General features: G+C 39.9%; 1 protein-coding gene across 8 annotated transcripts in view; it reads right to left on the bottom strand.

The window, feature by feature from the left end:
* Positions 1-19756, bottom strand: part of Nin (ninein) — a 106327-nt gene that overhangs the window by 47387 nt on the left and 39184 nt on the right. For all 8 annotated transcript variants that reach the window (XM_078050145.1, XM_021724860.3, XM_021724859.3 and 5 more), the window contains 7 exons: positions 10801-10840; positions 9409-9599; positions 3921-4067; positions 3292-3459; positions 2675-2811; positions 2210-2350; positions 1755-1929 (listed from right to left, as the gene is read on the bottom strand). In XM_078050145.1, coding sequence (XP_077906271.1) covers positions 1755-1929; positions 2210-2350; positions 2675-2811; positions 3292-3459; positions 3921-4067; positions 9409-9599; positions 10801-10840 — 999 coding nt within the window. The remainder of the gene's footprint in view (positions 1-1754; positions 1930-2209; positions 2351-2674; positions 2812-3291; positions 3460-3920; positions 4068-9408; positions 9600-10800; positions 10841-19756) is intronic.

The raw sequence follows: 19756 nt of genomic DNA, 5'->3' as shown, positions 1-19756 counted from the left end.
TATACATTTTTTAAGTTATAATAAGATAACATCAACCAAAACTCACAAAAAGTTTTATTTAATTTAAAAGGATCTGTACATAAAGTACTTTTTAGAAAAATTTCTACTCACATTAAAAAAAAAAAAAAACACCAGACATGCTATTTGACATATTTTCTTCTCCAATGGTAAAGACTGATTGGAAGAATGTTATTTCCAAAGCACATTTTGCCAAAAGAATATGGAGCCAGTATATTTTTAACATATTCTTGTTCACACCCTCACATAGCAATATGGAGTAAAGAAAAAAATGTACTTGAAGCATTTAAAAAAAAAATACTACCTTCCCCTAAAAATGCCAGTTCTATACTCTAGCCTTTCAAAGTGTACCTAAACTTATGATGCTAAAATAATAAGGAACAATCTTTATGTATCAGGCACTGTTCCAGTACTCTGAAAGATGCCCTGACTACAGGGAACAATCAGGAGCTCAGGAAGAGAAGCAGATGTGGATACAACTATGCTGCAAGAATTAACTGCACTATGAAGAAACAAGAATAAAGGTAATAGGAATGAAAAGGTCCAGCCCACAGTATCAGGGAAAACAGTGAAGGAGCATAAAAGTGTTCTGTCTCTGAGTGCAGTGGGGTAGGGGGCATGGTTCTGGGAGTTGCTGGCAGGAGCTGAGGCTAGAAAGGTATGAGGATGGGAACTCTTTCAGTGGCCTCGAATATGAGCACTTTTTTTTTTCTTTTGACAAAGACTATCAGCATGATTATAACTGATCTTTACGGTAACTGAATGGCCATATGAATGTAGGAGAGATGGGGAAAGAACTGTTAGGGCCCATATAATCAGCTAAGAAATCATGATGAATTCAGAGTCTAATCAGAGGCTAGGGAGATGCAGCGGAAGGAGATAAATCTGAGAGGCATTTCAGAGCATCAACACAACTTAGAAACTGATGAGTGATGATGACTGAGAATTTTAACTCCTGAAACTTATAGTGCATGGTGATGACATTGATTAGGGAGAAAATTCAGGAGATGAAAGAACCGCATGATTAGGAGTCATAATTGGCTCAGTTTTTGATGTGTGGAGTTTCAGGAACATTTCATAACAGCAGCAGTAGCATTTCCAAAGTACTTATTTTCCAGATACCATACACATATCATCTGATATAACCCCCACTTCAAAGGGTAAATGTTATTATGGTGCCCATCTGTACAATAGGAAACAGTTTGAGTAATTTCAGCAAAGTATACACTGACACCCATGTCTGAGCCATGCCATCTGACTCTAGAGCTCCTGCATCATATTTTCCGTGTGAGTCCAGTAAAGAGAAGGAAAGTCCACTCCTCCACCGAGAGAGAGGAAAGCAGGGAAGACAAATGAGAGAAGAGGCACTTATGGAAGCTAACAGAAAACAGAGGCCTCTGTGTGGCAAGAGGTAAGTTTATCTGCAGAGAACAAGGTAGGTGGGCAGAGAAGGGGAAGTAGGACCTGAAGATACAGACAGGCTAGGAGGACCAGATACTGGAATGAGGGTGTCAGTTAAGTGTCCAACATCCCTGAGGACCCAATACAACACTATCACCACACCAGAAGCCTGCATAACCCTGAAATCCAGGGTCCTAGCAGGGTCCCTGCCATGTCTGGATCATGACATGGTGGGGCAAATGTATCAGAGTGAGCCCTGTGTGGACTAGCCCTCTCAGAGCTAAAGCTTTGCATGAGGCAAATGCAGAAGGGATTCCAGCCTTTAAAGAGATTACCTTTAAAGAGAGGGCGAGGCGGTCCCGAATGTAGTTCTCCTCTGTTTTTGCCTTTTCGATTTCCTGTTCGAGTTCCAAGCGCTGCTTGCCCACCTGCTGCAGGATCTGCTCCCTCTCTCTTCGGAGTTCATTTTTTAGGGCTGCTATCCGTTCCTTGTACTCTTCATCCAGTTTTCTGTAAGGAGGAAAAATTGACAAGCATCCATCAGACCCCCTGGAGTTCCCTACGTGGATCTATCAAACATTGGAAACAGAGTTAATGAGATTGGAAGCACTTTTGAGAAAATATCTAATGTGTCTTGCTTTCCTTGAGGCTTGACCACATCTAAATCTCTACAGCCAGGTGTGGCCCAACAGGCAGGCAAGCAGGCAGGCAGGCGAAGAATCCCTTGCTCTGTTCTGGCCCTATGCCTGGCAGGTGGGAAAGGATCTGGTCCTTGCCCAACCATTCGCACCTAAGGTTGTACTCATTCCGCCGCTCTATGGCCGCATGGTGATCATCCACTTCAGAAGCCATTAGGGACTTAAGTTTCTCAGCCTTGTCCAGGTCTGACCGTAGTTTCTCTTTTTCTCTGACCACTTGATCAACGCGTTCCCTAGAATCAGAAATACACTGAGTTAACAGAAAACTATTTCTAAGCAACAAGTAGACCCCAAAGAGCTCTTATCTGGCTTGCTTAATACAAAAACAAAACCAAGACAACCAAACCCCACCCCAAACATAAAGCTTTTCCATAGTTCTCTTCAAAAGCCTACATGCCAGACTAAGTTCCACCTCATTTTCCTATAATTTAAGGAAGATCTGTGCAATAGATATGGAGGACTAGTCACATTATGCACACAGAATGTAAAACTGTTTACTGGACTTGTTGGACAGGTGGGAAAGGGAACGGAACAGGAGAACCTTCCACTCAACTTACAACAAATGCCGGATCTCAGCCTTAAAGCTGGCCAGAGCTGCCTGGTGAATGCTGTTCTTGGTGACCAAAAGTTCATTTTCAAGAGCCAGTGTCAATTCTGTCAAGTTGACATTTCCATCAAGGCTGAAATCCAAGGCCTGGAAATCAGAACAGCACAATTTCAAGACAAACCATAAGATCTACCTTCTGAAAGCAAAAAATGTAAAGGTTACATAAACTTGGAGAACTGAATACAGCTTAGATATTGGGCAATTACATTTCTTTAGAGACTACTTCAGAATAATCTTCAATCCAGAACAGAACAGTTTTTTCCTAAAGAAAATATAACATGTTTATTTGTTTCTCTTTAAAAAATACTGATACTATAAATAAACACAAATAATAGAGCTCTCATCTTTACCAGCTAGAGATCAGTTAAGCATATTTCTCATGTCAAAAACTCTGGGGTTAAAATTATGGAAAGTAGTTAGCAACAGGGAGATAGGAAAAGTTACCTCTTATCTGAGAGCTTGTGAACAGAATAATCATTAAAGATAAATCAAAATGAATCAAGAGTTTCAAAAAAAATTGAAAGTTTCCAAGATTTGCCATTTTTCCTCCCATTTTAACGGCCACACCTTTAGGATCTCCTGGCTGTTCTCAATGCCCTCTTCCTGCCAGGTGTCAAGTATTCTTTCTACAGATGCATGGCCCATCCCATCATCCAGGCAGGAGAAGACCCGAAAGCCAATGGTACTCGTCATCGCCGATGGGGTTGTGGTACGACGTCCACTCTCATCAAAGGACTGGAAAAGAGAGACTTCAGCAAGCTCAGCTGTACTCGAGGCATTTCAACTATATGCTGGTCAAGACTGAAACTGGTCAGTGCTGACCACAGAGAGCAGAATTTAATTTGTGCTGCTAGGAAAAAAATACTTCATGCAGTGTCTTTGATCTGTGTTCCCAGGTGAGCCAAGACTACAAAGCTTATCAAAAACAACTATTTTTGACATAGATGGGCTGTCTCTCTACTTAACACCAGGTTTCTCTGACCCTGAGTTGACATCAAGAGACATAAATAGTGGCCTTCCCACTCTGTAATTTATGGTCATTTCTCAAACCCAAGCTTTCTTCCTGACAGGTTAGTCTTTCTTATTCTCCTTTTGCTTTGCACTCTCTCTTTGGCATTTTACTTCAGTCAACAGATTAATTAATTAGAAATTACTAAGTGGGTTATAGCTTTCACTTATACAAAGAAAAAGCTTACCTGCATGGAGAGGTGCCTTTTCAGTTGTCTGTAAGGAGTAGAGGCTGATGGTGTAAGGGATTTTCCATTTTTAAACAAGCCATAGAAAAAATCTTCTACACTCATTGTGCCATTGGGATCAAGATTATGAAATACTTCTTCAAGCATCTGAAAGAGAGTCATCACATATTTTAGATGCTTCACTGAAAATAACAGAAGGCCTAGGATCTACTTCTGGCCAACAGAAATCAACACCACTGTTGATTCTAAGGCTCCAGAAATATAATTATGTCCCTTCACTCTCATTTCAACTAAATGCACTTTCCTTTCCAGTATTGATATACCTTCCCCCTCACACAAACTAAATAAAATTCCATTTTCAACATCTCCATAATTTAATAGAATGTAGCAATTAACTTTCTTTACTCCTAGAGTAGGCAATCTTTAATGATGCCATGTACTTGCAAATTAAAATTTTACTTAAAAAATAAAGATTTAGCTTCCCAGCATTATAATAGTAGAAATTAATAGGACATTCTTCATACCTGCAAACTGTGGTGACTCTTAGTGACGTTTGGCTTATATAAAAATTTGAAATTGGCTCACTAACACAGCATAATTTGGTCTGGGAGAGATCGTAATGACTTAAGAGTTCGGGTCTGAAACCCATACTTGGAGGTTAGAACCTTACTTGGAACAACACTGTATGTGCTGGAATTTTGTTTTAGCCCAGAAGAGACAAAGATTTGGTGAGACAGGTTTTGTGTGTGTTCCAAGAAATAAAAGACAAGGAAGCTTCAACTGACTCTTACACCCTCTGAGAATAATCAAGTGGTCCTCATCATATAACAAGGGAAACTGGACCCCAGCCCCATCCAGAGGCTTGCCTTGGAGATGGTCTGTTCCTTAGCCTCACAGGCAAGGGGAAGGGGAACAGAGCAGTGTGCACCATTGTAGCCCCAAGAAACGGATTAAAGGCAAAGATCTCCTATTGGATGTCAGTGTCCCTTTATTTTATGGGGTAGTTTTTTTTTCCTAAAGGAAAACACCTCCCACGAACAAAACAGAAAGCACATGGGGTTCTTATTAAAATGCAGAGTTTGCTATAGTAAGTCTGAGAGAGGGGCCTGAAATTCTGCATTTCGAACAAGCTCCTATGGGAAGCCCAGGTCACTGAGTAGCCAGATTCAATAAACAACAAATTTACCCTTGTGGCCTTAAAACTTATAACTAAGTCCATTCTAACATAGGCTTAAATTCTCTGTGACACATTCTCAAATTTTTAATATTCATTCCTTAAATCTGAACTATTGCTATGATTTGTGTCATCTCATGATTGATGTTGTTCTTTATGTAAGTGCTCGAGGCATCTCTTTTATCTCAATGCTCCCCCCCACACCCCTCACACCAAATAGGAAACATCTGTCTCCATTCTGGAGAGGACTCTGAAACAAGGAAACTATTCTAAATGGTGGAAATCTTTGGAACAAGTAACAGTTTCTAACAGAGAATCTAGTAATCAAATCCATGGAAAGGCATTTAGGACAAGCTGCAGAGGCTGCCAAGATCCCTTAGCTTTTTGGTCTCATTCTCATCAACCAAAAGAACACTCTCCGTTATCAGTATGGAGGATCCTCCAAAAACTAAAAACAGAACTACCCTGTGATCCAACTACACCACACCTCAGCATTATCCCAAAGTGTCAAAGTCAGCATACTATAGTGACACATGCATTCCCATGTTTAAAGCAACACAATTCATCATAGACAAGCTACAGAATCAGCCTAAGTGTCCTTCAACAGATGAATGGATAAAGAAAATGTATATAAAGCGAATGGAGTTTTAGTCAGCCATTTGCAGGAAAATGGATGGAACTGGTGAATATCATGTTAGGCAAAATAAGCTAGGCTCAGAAAGACAAGTTACACATATGAAATATGACATGTGGAAACTAGAGGGAATAAAGGGGATCTTATGAAAATGAAAGGAAGACCATTAGGGAAGAGGAAGAGGATCAGGGGGAAGAGGAAGGGGAGGGCAAGAGAAAGTCCTGGGGACTAAAATTGATCAAATGCATAAACAAATATGCCACAATGAAAAATATTGTTCTGTATGATTAATATTGCCAATAATATATGTGTGTGTGTATTTATTTATTTATTTTAAAGAAAACTCTCCTGTAGGAGGAGGAGGAGGCTTTCAGAACCATCAAACCAAAAGTTATGATGAAATCCAGGTGCCCTGACCAAAGCTAGCAAGGCACATTTTACCTTAGACCCACACTGCTTGACCTTGTGATGTTGGCAAAATCAGCACAGCTTCCAGGTGGCCTAAACACCCATCACTTACTTGGTCCATTCAAATTTGTGGAGCTGGTAAATCCTGCCTTTTTTTCTTTTTTAAAGTTGGGGGCAAGTAGGCATGTGGTACATAGAGAAGTGAATTCAGAAAAGGGGGAGATGGTCAGGGATGAGGAGAAAAAATACAGGTGAAACAGGCAACTGGGTACCACCTGTGCATGCAGGACCCACATCTAGAACTGCAAGGACATTTTTGCTCCCCATGATGCACTGACCAGATCTTTAAATAGTTAGATGATTTTCCAATGTGTGAGTTAGGAAATAATGTACCAGGATAAAGATCAAAAACCCAAATATGAGCAGAGGCCCAGAAGATGATGGAGACAATGGAGAGGGTGGTTTTAAGACACTGGAAAGTGGTGAGAACTCACTGGACACCTGACTGCATGTCCTTCCCAAGGAGCCTACTACATCTCATGGCCTGCAGAAGGGGGCAAGATCTTTGGATTTTTAAAGGAAAATCTCCCAAACTTAAAGTGTACCACACAATTCAATTTTTAAAATCTTGAACCAGCCAAAGAAAATGACATTGGGATTAGATGTGGCATCTGGGATGCTGATTTGCCATCTCTACCTCTTAGTTGTCCTCCCTTCTGGAAAGCAAAGTGCTAGTTAGAGCTGTAAGAGAGGGGCTCCAGTTTTCCCTCAAGACAACAGTGGGCAGCAGTGACCTAACTGACTTTATCTATACAATGAAGAGGTGACTAAAGCTCAAATGGCTTTCAGTTGTAAAATCTAGGATTCCAAGTGGCATGTTAACAACATCATCCTTAACTCCCAGCTCCTCTGTGGCTTAGAGCAAATCATAAAAAACACTACAGAATCGCACAGTTTTTCTTTAGGAGAAAAAAAAAAAAAAGAAAGAAACCACTAAATGAAAGTTGTGTTTAATAAGCAATCCTTTATTCATACTCAAACCAGAGGAAAAAAATCTTTATTTCTTCTCCCAGGTTTTGGGAACTCTACCACTCTTATATAATGACTACGGTTTATCCCAAGAATTGTTTTTGGATAAATAATCCAAGTTTGTGCAATATTTCTTGGCAAAAACAACCCCAGATTCTGGGTACTGCACTGGTTTATAAATTAGGAGGATGATTGAATTTTATGGCTCAAGAATCACCATTGAGGGCTGGGGTTATGGCTCAGTGGTAGAGCGCTTGCCTCGAATGTGTGAGGCCCTGGGTTCAATTCTCAGCACCACATAAAAATAAATGAATAAAAAAAAGGCCCATCAATAAAAATTTTATTTAAAATATTATTTAAAAATAATATTTTTTAAAAAGCCACCATTGAAAAATAAATCACCACTATATACATGAAAAAATGTTCAACATCACTAGCAATTAGAGAAATGCAAATCAAAACTACTCTAAGATTTCATCTCACTCCAGTCAGAATGGCAGCTATTATGAAGACAAATAACAATAAGTATTGTTGAGGATGTCAGGGGAAAAAGGTACACTAATACACTGTTGGTGGGACTGCAAATTGGTGTAGCCAATATGGAAAGCAGTATGGAGATTTCTTGGAAAATTGGTAATGGAACCACCATTTGACCCAGCTATCTCTCTCCTTGGTCTATACCCAAAGGATTTAAAAACAGCATAGTTCAGGGACACAGCCACATCAATGTTTATAGCAGCACAATTCATAATAGCTAAACTGTGGAACCAACTTACTTGCCCTTCAATAGATGAATGGATTAAAAAAATGTGGCATATATACACAATGGAATATTACTCAGCAATAAAAGAGAATAAAATCATGGCATTTGCAGGTAAATGGATGGAGTTAGAGAAGATAATGCTAAGTGAAGTTAGCCAATCCCAAAAAACCAAATGCTGAATGTTTTCTTTGATATAAGGAGGCTGATTCATAGTGGGGTAGGGAGGGGGAGCATGGGAGGAATAGACAACTCTAGATAGGGCAGAGGGGTTGGAGGGGATGCGAGGGGGCATGGGGTTATTAATGATGGTGGAATGTGATGATCATTATTATCCAAAGTACAGGTATGAAGACATGAATTGGTGTGAATATACTTTGTATACAACTGGAGATATGAAAATTGTGCTCTATATGTGTAACAAGAATTACAATGCATTCTGATGTCATATATAAATTTTAAAAAATTACAATGGCTACATATACAAGTGAGGAAGAAAACATTAAAAATAAAATAGTAAATTTTCTGCAAACCAGGATACTGGGAAGTTTTTGATTATAAATTTCTTTGGAAGGGGGGATTAAGAAAATACTACCACTTCTGGAGTGAGGAGAGAGCAGGGTTTCAAATATCATTATAATCAAAGACCCCAAAGCTACGACTGTAGCCCTAACCTCTAACTCCCTAATCTTTATTTTTAGCTTTTTGAAAGACATCTCTTGGAATTACTTACATTCTTATGTTTCACAGCTATTCATGCATTCAGTCCTGCAGAACCCTTCTTAATTTTTCAGAAAATGTAAAGTTTGAAGTGTTACCAAGTGAGACTCTTTGGGTGGCTCTTTTAAGATTCTGTACTTTCAAAACAACCAACTTACCCTTTTCCATTTCCTCATGACCAGAAAATGGTAATGACCCCTGGTTGTGACAGCTAACCCAAAGCTCTTCTCATACAATAGGCAAAGGCAGCTGAGACCATCCTTAATTCCCAGCTCCTCTGTGGTTTAGAACAAGTCATATAAACTTTTCCCATATATTGCTCAATCTGCTTAAGGATCCAGGGATGGCATTGAGATATTCTGTCTAAAAACCTAAACTTAACAGCCTGGCTTTCAAAATATTCCCCCAACTTAAATGTGTGAAACTCTCTGCTTAATTTTTCCTCCATGCTTTCCCATGTGTTCCTCTGTGATTGACAGCTTCTAACATCATAGCTCAAAGAGATAGGCTCTGATAGTCTCATCCAGGGTAACAGATTTAGCACTGTAAGGGGTACACAGTATGCACAAAGTATCAGTTTTTCTTTCTCATAAAACAATATGAATTCCTCAAAAGACAATATCTTCAAGAATGATTTCTTAGGAGGAAAGAAAATAGTCTCTAACAAGCTGCAGGAAGCTATGGTATGGCTGTCCATGCCTGTGGCCAGCTAGGAGCTTATCATCATTATTGTTCCTGAATCAAAATACATTGCAATGCTTACCTCTCCATCAACATTCTGCAAACCATACTGCTCGCAGATGGAGACCAGCTTCTTCCGGTTCAGGTGACCATCCCGGGTGATTCCCAGATCATCACAAACCTCCTGCAGTTTCTCCTCTATCCAGTCTTGGGGAGGGGAAGACCCACTCTGTGAGGCACTCAAGTCATCTGGGTTCCAAAACCGTAGCTGGCCTGAAATCAGAGAGCACACAGTATTGTCTCCAAAGGAAGTGCAAAGAAAGAGTGAGTGCCTATTCTCAAAAAAAAAAAAAAAAAGTACTTTTGAAAATAAATATTTAAAAAGTTGAATATTATAAGAAATGTTGGCCCCCTTCTTATTTGATCCTGATGTTCCAACATAAACTTTTTTTTTTTTAGAACCAACAGGTAATTTTTTGCTCCATGGCAGTCAAACTGAGTAAAGAACATCCTTCCTATGCAGTACCACTCATAACGCTTTATTCCAACTAATAACATCAGAAGCTTAGGTGGTCATCTGATCACATGAGAAGGCTGGTTGAGAGCTACCCTAAAGTGTTCCAGGCCCTGAACAACTATAGGTTCCAGTTTTATTTCTACTATCTAAATACTAGAGCATCTTTTACTAAGAAAAAAAAATTCATGATGATCATCTCAAGATTTGCCTCTTTCCAAAGTCTGCTCATAAGAATAATTCTGACCTATAGAAAACAAACAATCCAACTTCAAAGAATTACAGGTTGCAAGTTCCAAGTTCCTATTATCGGTAATATAAAGGGTAATTTCTATTTGAAGACAGAGATCAAACTACTTATTTGAATATCAAGAATATTTATCCTCTATTAAAAATCCCTACTTCTAAATTGTCCACTTACATATTAGAGAGTCTGTAAAGTTGTCACTTAAACATGAGATAATCACTAGCACAATTTTGTGTGCCGGAAGAACGGAGATCTAGAGAGAACATGTTGTAAACACATTTAAGCACAGTTAATCCCAGATAGGTAGTGAAGTGGCTTGAGAGCTTGTCAGCTGGACCTCAGTGCCACCTGGTGGTCAGAGAATCAATTGTGTTCCAATGCTTTTTATATACATTTGAAATTGCAAGGGATGCATATTAAAATGCAATTTAGGTTAGGTTACTATTTAGGTTATGGCTGTTCAATTAATTAAAAGGCTTGTATCAAGAGAAATTAGTCACATCATAGTTGCTATCTTTTTCATGATGTTAAAAGCCAGGAGTTTAAAACTATGAGCTATCAACTGCAATTGAACTTTCTGTGGCTTCTGTTCCTAATGTTTATTCTCAACTAGCCTCCAGCATAAGATTCAGGAAGTAGGGTATGGGAAGTGCTCTATGAATGACGGCCCAGCCCTCCCCTCCCCAGAGGGTCCCCACATGCTCAGCTCTTACCCTCTGCTTCATATTCCTCACCGCGTTGCGTCTTCCAGTGCTACGGAGAACAAGAGATGATTAGTGTGCTTTTGAAATTATTCAAAAAGAAATCCTAGCTTTTCCTAGACCAGGTTACATTCTGGCTCTGAAATCATCATCTGGGTGGGCTACATGATTTTAGGGCCTGCCAATGCTTCTATCCAGGAGGGTTCTCTTCAGTTAACCAGGTGACTCCTATGACACTGAATATGGTCTTCTGCAGACTCTTATAAGGATTTGTCCTTCTCATCTGGGAGGTCACTTATTCAACAGCAAAAGCTATCAAAACCCATTAAATTAAGCTGACGTAAATATGCAGAATCCATTAAGAAAACAAGATTTTGTATGCACGCATTTATGAACTTCTTGTTCAATAAATGTGTATTGAATGCTTATTTTTATGCTAGGTCTTAGTAATGCAGTCATAAAGAGAACCAACACATTTCCTGCCTCACAAAGTGCATATGCTAATGAGGACAAGCTGACAAGAAAACAGGAAGTACACAGGAGGATGTTTTAAGTGCTGTGATAGGGAATTTCAGGATGCTGTGATGATGCCTACATGAGACACTTCAGACTCATTAGACAGGGTAGATTTCCTAGAAGAAGCAAGGTCTAAGCTGAGACGCCCAAGGATGAACTAGAGAGAGTGAAAAAAGGGGGCAGTTATTGTTTGCTGAAGCAAGCGGGTATGAATAAGCTCTGTGAGCCTGTGGCACAGTGAGCAGAGAAATGCAAACCAAAAAATGGGAGGCTAGAAAGCTTGAGCTAAATAAAATATATATTACCAGTAAATTTCAGTAAAAGTAGTAAACCTTATCTGAATTAGACCATTTAGCCATCTTATCATGCTATGTTTCTACTTTTCAGTGAGTCTTCCCCAGGGTCACAGCATGTAGTTTATGTACTGGCAAAACCACCCAGCCAAGGGCACAAGTCAGGACCAAAATCCACCACTGCCCACTTTACAGATCTTCTTCCAAATAGCTGCAAACATAGGTCTTCAGTGGCTTTGGCCTTTCCAGCCAGCTGCCCAGTGCTCCCACTTCTACTGGGAGGTTTTGTGACCACTGGCAAAAACATAACTCTGTCAAGGTAGGTGACTTTGATAACAAAAAACCAGCCCATTCTCTGAGGCGGCCAAACTATCTAAGATGAATTAATTTCTTTGAATCCTGAAATAAACTGAGCAGTAAAAACAGGCCTTGTTGCCACCTGTCTCCAGACCTGGATTCCTCATGGCAGATGGAGTGCCACCTGAAAAATCCTTGGATTAAAACACTTGTCTTTCAGTAGTTTGTTCAAATTGGCCTGAGCTGAGGTTCTTCTTTTGGGTCACCTAAGCACATCTACTTCATTCTCCACACTCCCTGTAGTTCTCTGCTTTTAAATGAGGGTCAAGTAGCTACCATGATTTCATAGCTCTTTATTTCACTTACAAAAACACTGAAGATAGCACAGATTCAGGAGCTGGCCTAAATGTAAACCTCAAATTGACAATGCTCAGACAGAGTGTTCTTGTCACACAGAAGGCACCAAAAGGCCATAACTCCAAATGAGTATGTTCACCATGGCTCATTCAGGTTACAATTGAAAGTCACTAGCATACAAAGGGATGATGATGAATCAGTAGGCTATCAGTAGATGTGATTTTTTCACAACTACAGTTTTATCAGCTCACGGTGATAAAGGCAGGTGGTGTGCAGGGCAGGGTGGGAACAAGGGGTGAGTGGCAGAGTCAACAGTCCTCCATGGATTTCTTTACTTACTGCTGGTCAGAATTCAACTGTATTTTATATATGAAATTTAAATCAATAAAGCCCCACTAGTAAAAGTATCTTGCCTGCCTGTCCCTCCATATTTATTTCCTTATCCAACAGATCAAATTATTTAAATACTCACTCTGCTGTGGTATCCACAATTATGAAAATTCATCATTCAACATTTGAACACCCTAGAACTAAATCCATTAAACCAACCTACAACAAATCAAATACGGTTTATGATCTAAGAAGTGTAGGTCAAAATAAAACCTCTCAAACCACAAATGAGATGATTTTTAACAGCAGACACTGATGGGAGAAATGGTAGGAGATAGATATGTTATCACTGCACCCAAACCAGAAAGAGAGCTCCAGCTGGGATTCCTACTTAGAAATGTGCAAACCTGCAAAGAATCCTTGGTAACACCTTCTAAAGCAATGAATTAGGTGTTGTTACATAAAAGTTGATTTATTAACTTTGTTCATTAGTATCTTAATTCATTTTAAAATTGAGTTCAAAGAACTAAGGTGCATAGAATTTCTAATATACTGTTTTCCAACATATCACCATCTATGGGACTGTGTGCAAATTTCAGGTTGACAGGGACAGTACATGCTTGCTGGTTTCTTTCTTCAATTCTCACTCCCAACTAATAAGAGATTAAGTGGGGAGACCACAGCATAGATCTAGGAGCCAGACTGCCTGGCATCGAATCCTGGCTTACCTATCAGGTTGACCTTAGGCAAGTTTCTTGACCTATCTACAAAATGGGAATAAAGTAGTATAGTACAGATTTCACAGAGGTAAAGGGAAAGGGATTAGAATTGTGCCTGTGCAATGTAAAATTTTTATTTTATTGGCCAGGTGTGTGCATAATAGACATGAAATTTATATTTGTAGAAATATTTTTCATTACTATGTTTAAACTTAAAGTAGGGGCTGGGGTTGTGGTTCAGTGGTAGAATGCTTGCTTAGCATGTGTGAGGCACTGGGTTTGATCCTCAGCACCACATAAAAATAAAAAAAATAAAGGTCCACTGACAACTAAAACATATTAGAAAGAAAAAAAAAAACCTTAAAGTAGTCTTTTGGGTAGGCCTGAGGATGTATTCCCCTATTCATATAAATTTATAAGAAAAAAGTCAAGCCTCCAGCAGAGGTGCGAAGAATATTGACCATTCACATAAGAGGCAACAAAATTAAATAAATTTGGGGAAAGGTTTATCTCAGTACCAATCAAAGTAGTATAAATTTAAACCAAGAAATCATAATAGTTTGTACTAAATTAGCAAAAGATAAGTTTAAGATACAACTCCTATTACAACTATTATAGTTTAAAATAGGCCTGTTTAAGATGAATGCATAAAGAAACTGTGGTATATATATACAATAAAATATTACTCAGCTCTTAAGAAGAATGAAAATATGGCATTTGCAGGGAAATGGCTGGAACTGGAGAATGTTATGCTAAACAAAATAAGACAGACAACCCCAAGGAACCAAAGGCTAAATTTTTCTGATACGCAGATGCTAATTCATAATAAGGTGGGAGTGAGAACAGAAGTATTTTGGATTGGAAAGAGGGGAGTGAAGGAAGGGGAGGGAACATGGGGGTAGGAATGACAGTAGAATGAATCAAACATTATTACCCTATGTGCATATATGATTACATGACCTGTGTAACTCTATATCATGAGCAGCCAGAGGAATGAGAAGTTATACTCCATTTATATATGTCAAAATACATTCTACTGTCATGTAAAACTAATTAGAACCAATAAAAATATATTAAAAAAGAATGTAAACAATAGATTTGTTTGTATATTACTTGAAGCAATGTAAATGGGTATTATTCCTTTATTAATGAAAATGGCATTATGTGTCAAAAGCAATAAAAATATTCATACTCTTTGACCCAATAAATTTACTTGCTATCCAAAGGCAATAAAATCAAAGATTGAAAGCAAAAAGCCATAGGCATAAATATGTGTATTGTAGCACTTTGTGTAACAATATTGAAAACAGCCTAAATATTCAACAATAGGGGCATAAAATATAATGATACATCATAATGTAGTCATTAAAAGAATAATTAAGAAACTGTAGGAACATGAAAAAAATCCTAACAAATGAAAGAGCATAACAAAAATGCTATCTACCCTATGGTTACTGCTGGCAGAACTATTTACACAAACAGACAAAGACTGGAAGGAAACAGAGATAATAAAAATAGATACATTTTAGGCCGGGCACGTTGGCACACGCCTATAATTTCAGTAGCTTGGAGGAGGATCGTGAGTTCAATGCCAGCCTCCACAAAAGCGAGGTGGAAGCTATTCAGTGAGACCCTGTCTCTAAATAAAATACAAAATCGGGCTGGGGATGTGACTCAGGGGTCTAGCGCCACTGAGTTCAATCCTTTGTATACAGCACCCCAAAGAAAAAATGGATACATTTTGGTTGAGGAACCATGGGAGACAATTTTCTACTTCTTCTACTGTTATAAATGCTGTTGATGCAATATAAATAGGCACGACTTTCATTCTTTCTTTTGCCCAACTGCCTTCAAGTTCTCATTAAATTAACTCTTGTGACTTGGGGATGGGGATGGAGGAAGGAAGTTCTCCCCTTTGGTAAGTCCCATTCTGCAACACCTGCAATGCCATCCCGTCTTGTGACAGAGGGAGAAGTACTGGTGAGAGCCTGAATGCAAAGGCTACTAATGCCAGTGCCACCTAAGCTTAGTGGCAGGTGGAAAGATCTGAGACACTCGCCTGAGACTTGTCTGGGGGGACTGAGACTATCCCCCTTGAAATAGCCCAACCCAAAGTATGGTACAAGTTTTGAACCCCAGGCAGCACCTTCACTTAAAAAAGTCTCGCATAAACTCTTGAGGCAATTGGGGGTGGTGATGTAAGGGGTGATTTAAACATATTCTGAAGTCTAGGGGAAACAGTTTCCCAAGCACTTCTCCCACGGCCCTTTGTAAGAAACAGGAACCATCCTGCTAGGAGAAGCAAGCTTATGCTAATGGCCACATTTTCATTCCAAGACCACCTCAGCTGGAGACGAAATTTATTACTCAGATATGATATGTGCTATGCTTCTCCTGAGTCTCCACTGAGGGTCTTCTCCTTTAACAAGAGGGAGGTAAGCACATGGCGGCTGGAAGTTTGTTATTAAATTGCAATTTCAGGAGGTGGGGTGTGTGTAGGGGGGAGATCCAATTCATTCACAGCTCATTTATTTTCATTCTCATTGCCTGGAGCCAGTTATTCCCATTAAAAAGCTGGGGAAGGAGGGGAGAGCAGGTTAGAAGGTTGGGGGATTAGATCATTCAGCTACTGAACAGCACCAATAAAAGGAGGCATCATTCTGGAACAGGGTCCTTTAATTGCTGATGGTTTCCCCAGCATAGTGAAAGCTGGCAGGTGGCCTCTAGACACTGATCTGCCAGAAGCACAGAAGGGATATAATCATGAAAATCTTTGGATGAGCCAGGCTGAAGGGAGGGACAGTTGCTGGATGCATTCATGAGGAAAGATTTTCCATTTCTTCCCTTGAAATCCTAGGTAGCCTCTCACTGGGGAAAGAATGGCTATTAATGCACTTAAACATTATTCTGTAGGACTAGCCCCTCCCAACTCTGTGGGCAATGGATAAGCACAGGGGCTTGGCAGAAAGACTGTCTGGTCTGGCTTAACCACTTCCTGAGACCCCTCCAGTACTTCATCTGCCAAGTGGGATGACGCTCTTACATACTTAGGGACATGGAGGCATGTGCTTGGCACTTAGGAAAATCAGCTATCATTATCGTTTCAGCTGGAACCATGATGTGGTTAGGCGTTTGGACTTCAGAGCTGTACTCCTTGGATTCATTTTCACCTTTGACCTTTACTGCCAGGGTGACCTTGAGCAAGTTACTTAATCTCTGTGTGCCTCAGTTTCCTTATGCATAAGTCACAATACCTATCTCCAAAGTTAGGCTGCATTTTTGGAAAGCACTTGGAAGAGTGCCTGCTATGACTTTAAGCACTAAGCATTTGTGAAGTAAATAAGAAATACAATTATGAATCCTAATGGGATGTTCAAAAGTAGGACAAGGGCAGAAGAAACAGCAGACAGACCACAGTCAGCTGTAAGAATAACTCAGAAGAGACTCTTTAAAACTACTGTTTTGATATGTTGATTGACTTGATTTAATCATCTCACAATGTAGACATATATTAAAACATCATGTGTATTATAAACATACAGAATATGTACATTTATGTATGTTTCATCAATTCTACCGTAACAAACCAAAATCTACAGTTTCGACATGGTGATTGTGATAAAGCAATCAACTTTGATTTAATTTAGGATCAGAGACTCCCCTGGGGACCTTCCCCTACAGACAATGTCCCCCAGGCTGCCACAGCTGGCAGGGACTGTCCTGTGCTTCCTCATTACCATGCCAAGTGTACTGGTCAACAGCCCCATTGAGAGAAAACACAGGAGAGAGGGTCAGAGGTTACCCAGCCCTAAAATGTCTGCTTCAGAAAGCAGTCCCCAACCCCCCAGGAAGATAAAGGGAGTCCCTACGCTCACCGTGCATCTCAGTGTCATGCTGGTCATTGTGGCTGGCTCTTGGGTTGTCTATAGCTGGATGAAGGTGCCCTGCACACTTCAGTCACATAGACGACACCAATTTCAGGAAATGTTTTTTTGGAGAGACACCTGCTTTGGTGGACTGCAGAGCAGATGGCTTGAGTTTCTCAGATCCCCGGCTTCCAGCCCCAAGGCCGGGCCAGCATCTGCAGGCTTTGGATCTGGTGCGGCCCCTACCCACAATAGCCCAGTTGCCACCCCCCACACGCCATCTGCTCTAGTGCAGACCTTTGTGCCCCACAGAATGTACGGCTAATTAAAATGATTATGGGGGCACACACAGGGCTATTCTTTCCCAGCAGAGGTTGCTTAGCTGATCTCAGCAGCCCCAGAGCATGAAGCAGATTCTTTTTTGAACAGGGAGGGCCTTGCAAGCCTGAAGAGAAGAGGAAGGAAACTTACTAGAATAGCAAAGGTCCCCAGAGAAACTGAGCTGGAATATCCCTTTTAAAAGGGAGCACATTTAGCAAAATGAGTCACTGACAAAAAACAGCAATCTGTTTAGGGAGAATGCTTATGATGAAAATTTTAGGACTTTTTAGTACACAGTGTCGGTGGCATGGTTCACTCATAGTTCTACATATTTATAAAGTCTGAGTTGGGTACTGGAAGCTAAGTGTGCCCAGGAGGGCTGGCTATTATTGTTTCAACAGGACACACTTTTCCCGGGACTGAGACTCATTTCCCACTCTGCTGCCTTTGAAGGCAAAGGCAAAGGAGGGCCTGACAGCTCAGCTCCTAGTCTCTATTCTGAACTCAAGGACAAGCTGCTCAGTGGCAGGCTGTCACAACCAGAATGCAAATCAATGCTTTAATCTTTAAAAGCAATTAAATGCTACAAGTAAGTGCTGGGGATAACAGGAATGAATGCACAATTTTTAAATGCATACACATCCTACTACATTGCCAAAAATTCTTTAGTACTGCGGGTGTATGGAAATGTAGAATCGAAGAGTCTGAGCTGTAAGCCTCTTCTGCTGTCAAGGTTGGGAGACAGCTTTAGCTTATTGGATTTCAAAGTCCTCAAAGGGAAGGGACATTTTTATATCTTTCCTATTCATCAGAGTTGCTCAATGGCTAGTTAACACTATTTTTCTATGTGGAGCATAATTAATAGGAGAATTGGAAAATGCTTAATTATTATTAAAATTAATTTGATTTGCTATCTAATAGAAAATAAATATTAGAAATTGTTGATCTGGCCAGGTATAGGGGTGCATGACTATCATTGCAGCAGCTTGGGAAGCTGAGGCAGGAAGATTGTGAGTTCAAAGCCAGCCTCAGCAACTTAGCGAGGTCCTGAGCAACTCTGTGAGACCCTGTCTCTAAATAAAATACAAAATAGGGCTGGGGATATGGCTCAGTGGTTGAATGCCCCTGAGTTCAATGCCGGGTACCAAAAAGTAAATAATTAATTAACTGTTCTGGAAGAAAGTGGGACTAGATTCCAAGGGAATTCTTTCTGGGATCAAGTCAGGAAGACTCACTGGGACACCGAAGTCCTAAAGTCGAGAGAGAGAGAGAGAGAGAGAGAGAGAGAGAGAGAGAGAGAGAGAGAGAGAGAGAGACTGACTTATTATAAGCTTCAAAGGGGCTTCTCAGATCACTTTCAGGTAATCTACAATTGCATCTTGAATGAGTGTTTCATTTCTGGAAATAGCCAGATGATCTAATCAGACTAAAGAAACATAAAGGCAAGGATTAGGATGTCACTAATAAAAATATCCAAAAATCCTAGCTGGGCGTGGTGGCACATGCCTGTAATCCCAGAGGTTCCAGAGGCTTAGGCAGGAAGATTGGGAGTTCCAAGTCAGCCTCAGCAATTTAACAAGGCCCTAAGCAACTTAGCAAGACCCTGTCTCAAAATAAAAAAAAATAAATAGGGCTGGGAGGGGTGGTTTCAGTGGTTAAGTGCTCCTGAGTTCAGTTCCTGGTACCAAACAAATAAATAAAACAAACAAACATCCTGTGGATGTCACAGCATTTGATGGGGTAGATGGCATAGTAATAAACTGCTTGCTTTGTCAAAGACTGGAACAAAAAATGTTAACATGGATAAGGAGAAAATAGATGTGCTTCCATTACAAAAGATCTCAGCAGAACTTCTGTCAGTTAAGAAGGGTTTGCTCCATAATTAAATATTGACTCTATACAATGTAAATGAATAATTCATAAAGTTTAACTACAAAGTTATGCATATATGAAAATGAACATAAGGGGAAGATAAGTTAGTTTCACACTTCTTAAAGAAGTTTGACTTTTTGTAGGGTAGCAAAGTCAGCTTTTGGTTTTGGTGTGGGTGCTTTTCAACAACTTCCACCCCTATCCTCTCACCCCTGTTCCAACACAACATCTGAATCCACTTGTCCATCCTTGGGCGAATGTGGAAATCAGCTTTAACTTTTTCTCCCAGGTTCTCGCTTAAGTTGCAGTGTGCGAGCCAACAGTTTTAGCTTACACTACTATTGTCTACAGTTGAAGAAATCATTGTTTATGGCCCCTTGTTCTTGATAAGAATCTT

This window comes from Ictidomys tridecemlineatus, chromosome 5 (assembly GCF_052094955.1).
Source record: "Ictidomys tridecemlineatus isolate mIctTri1 chromosome 5, mIctTri1.hap1, whole genome shotgun sequence".
Lineage (NCBI taxonomy): Eukaryota > Metazoa > Chordata > Mammalia > Rodentia > Sciuridae > Ictidomys > Ictidomys tridecemlineatus.
This window is presented reverse-complemented; position numbering and strand designations above follow the sequence as displayed.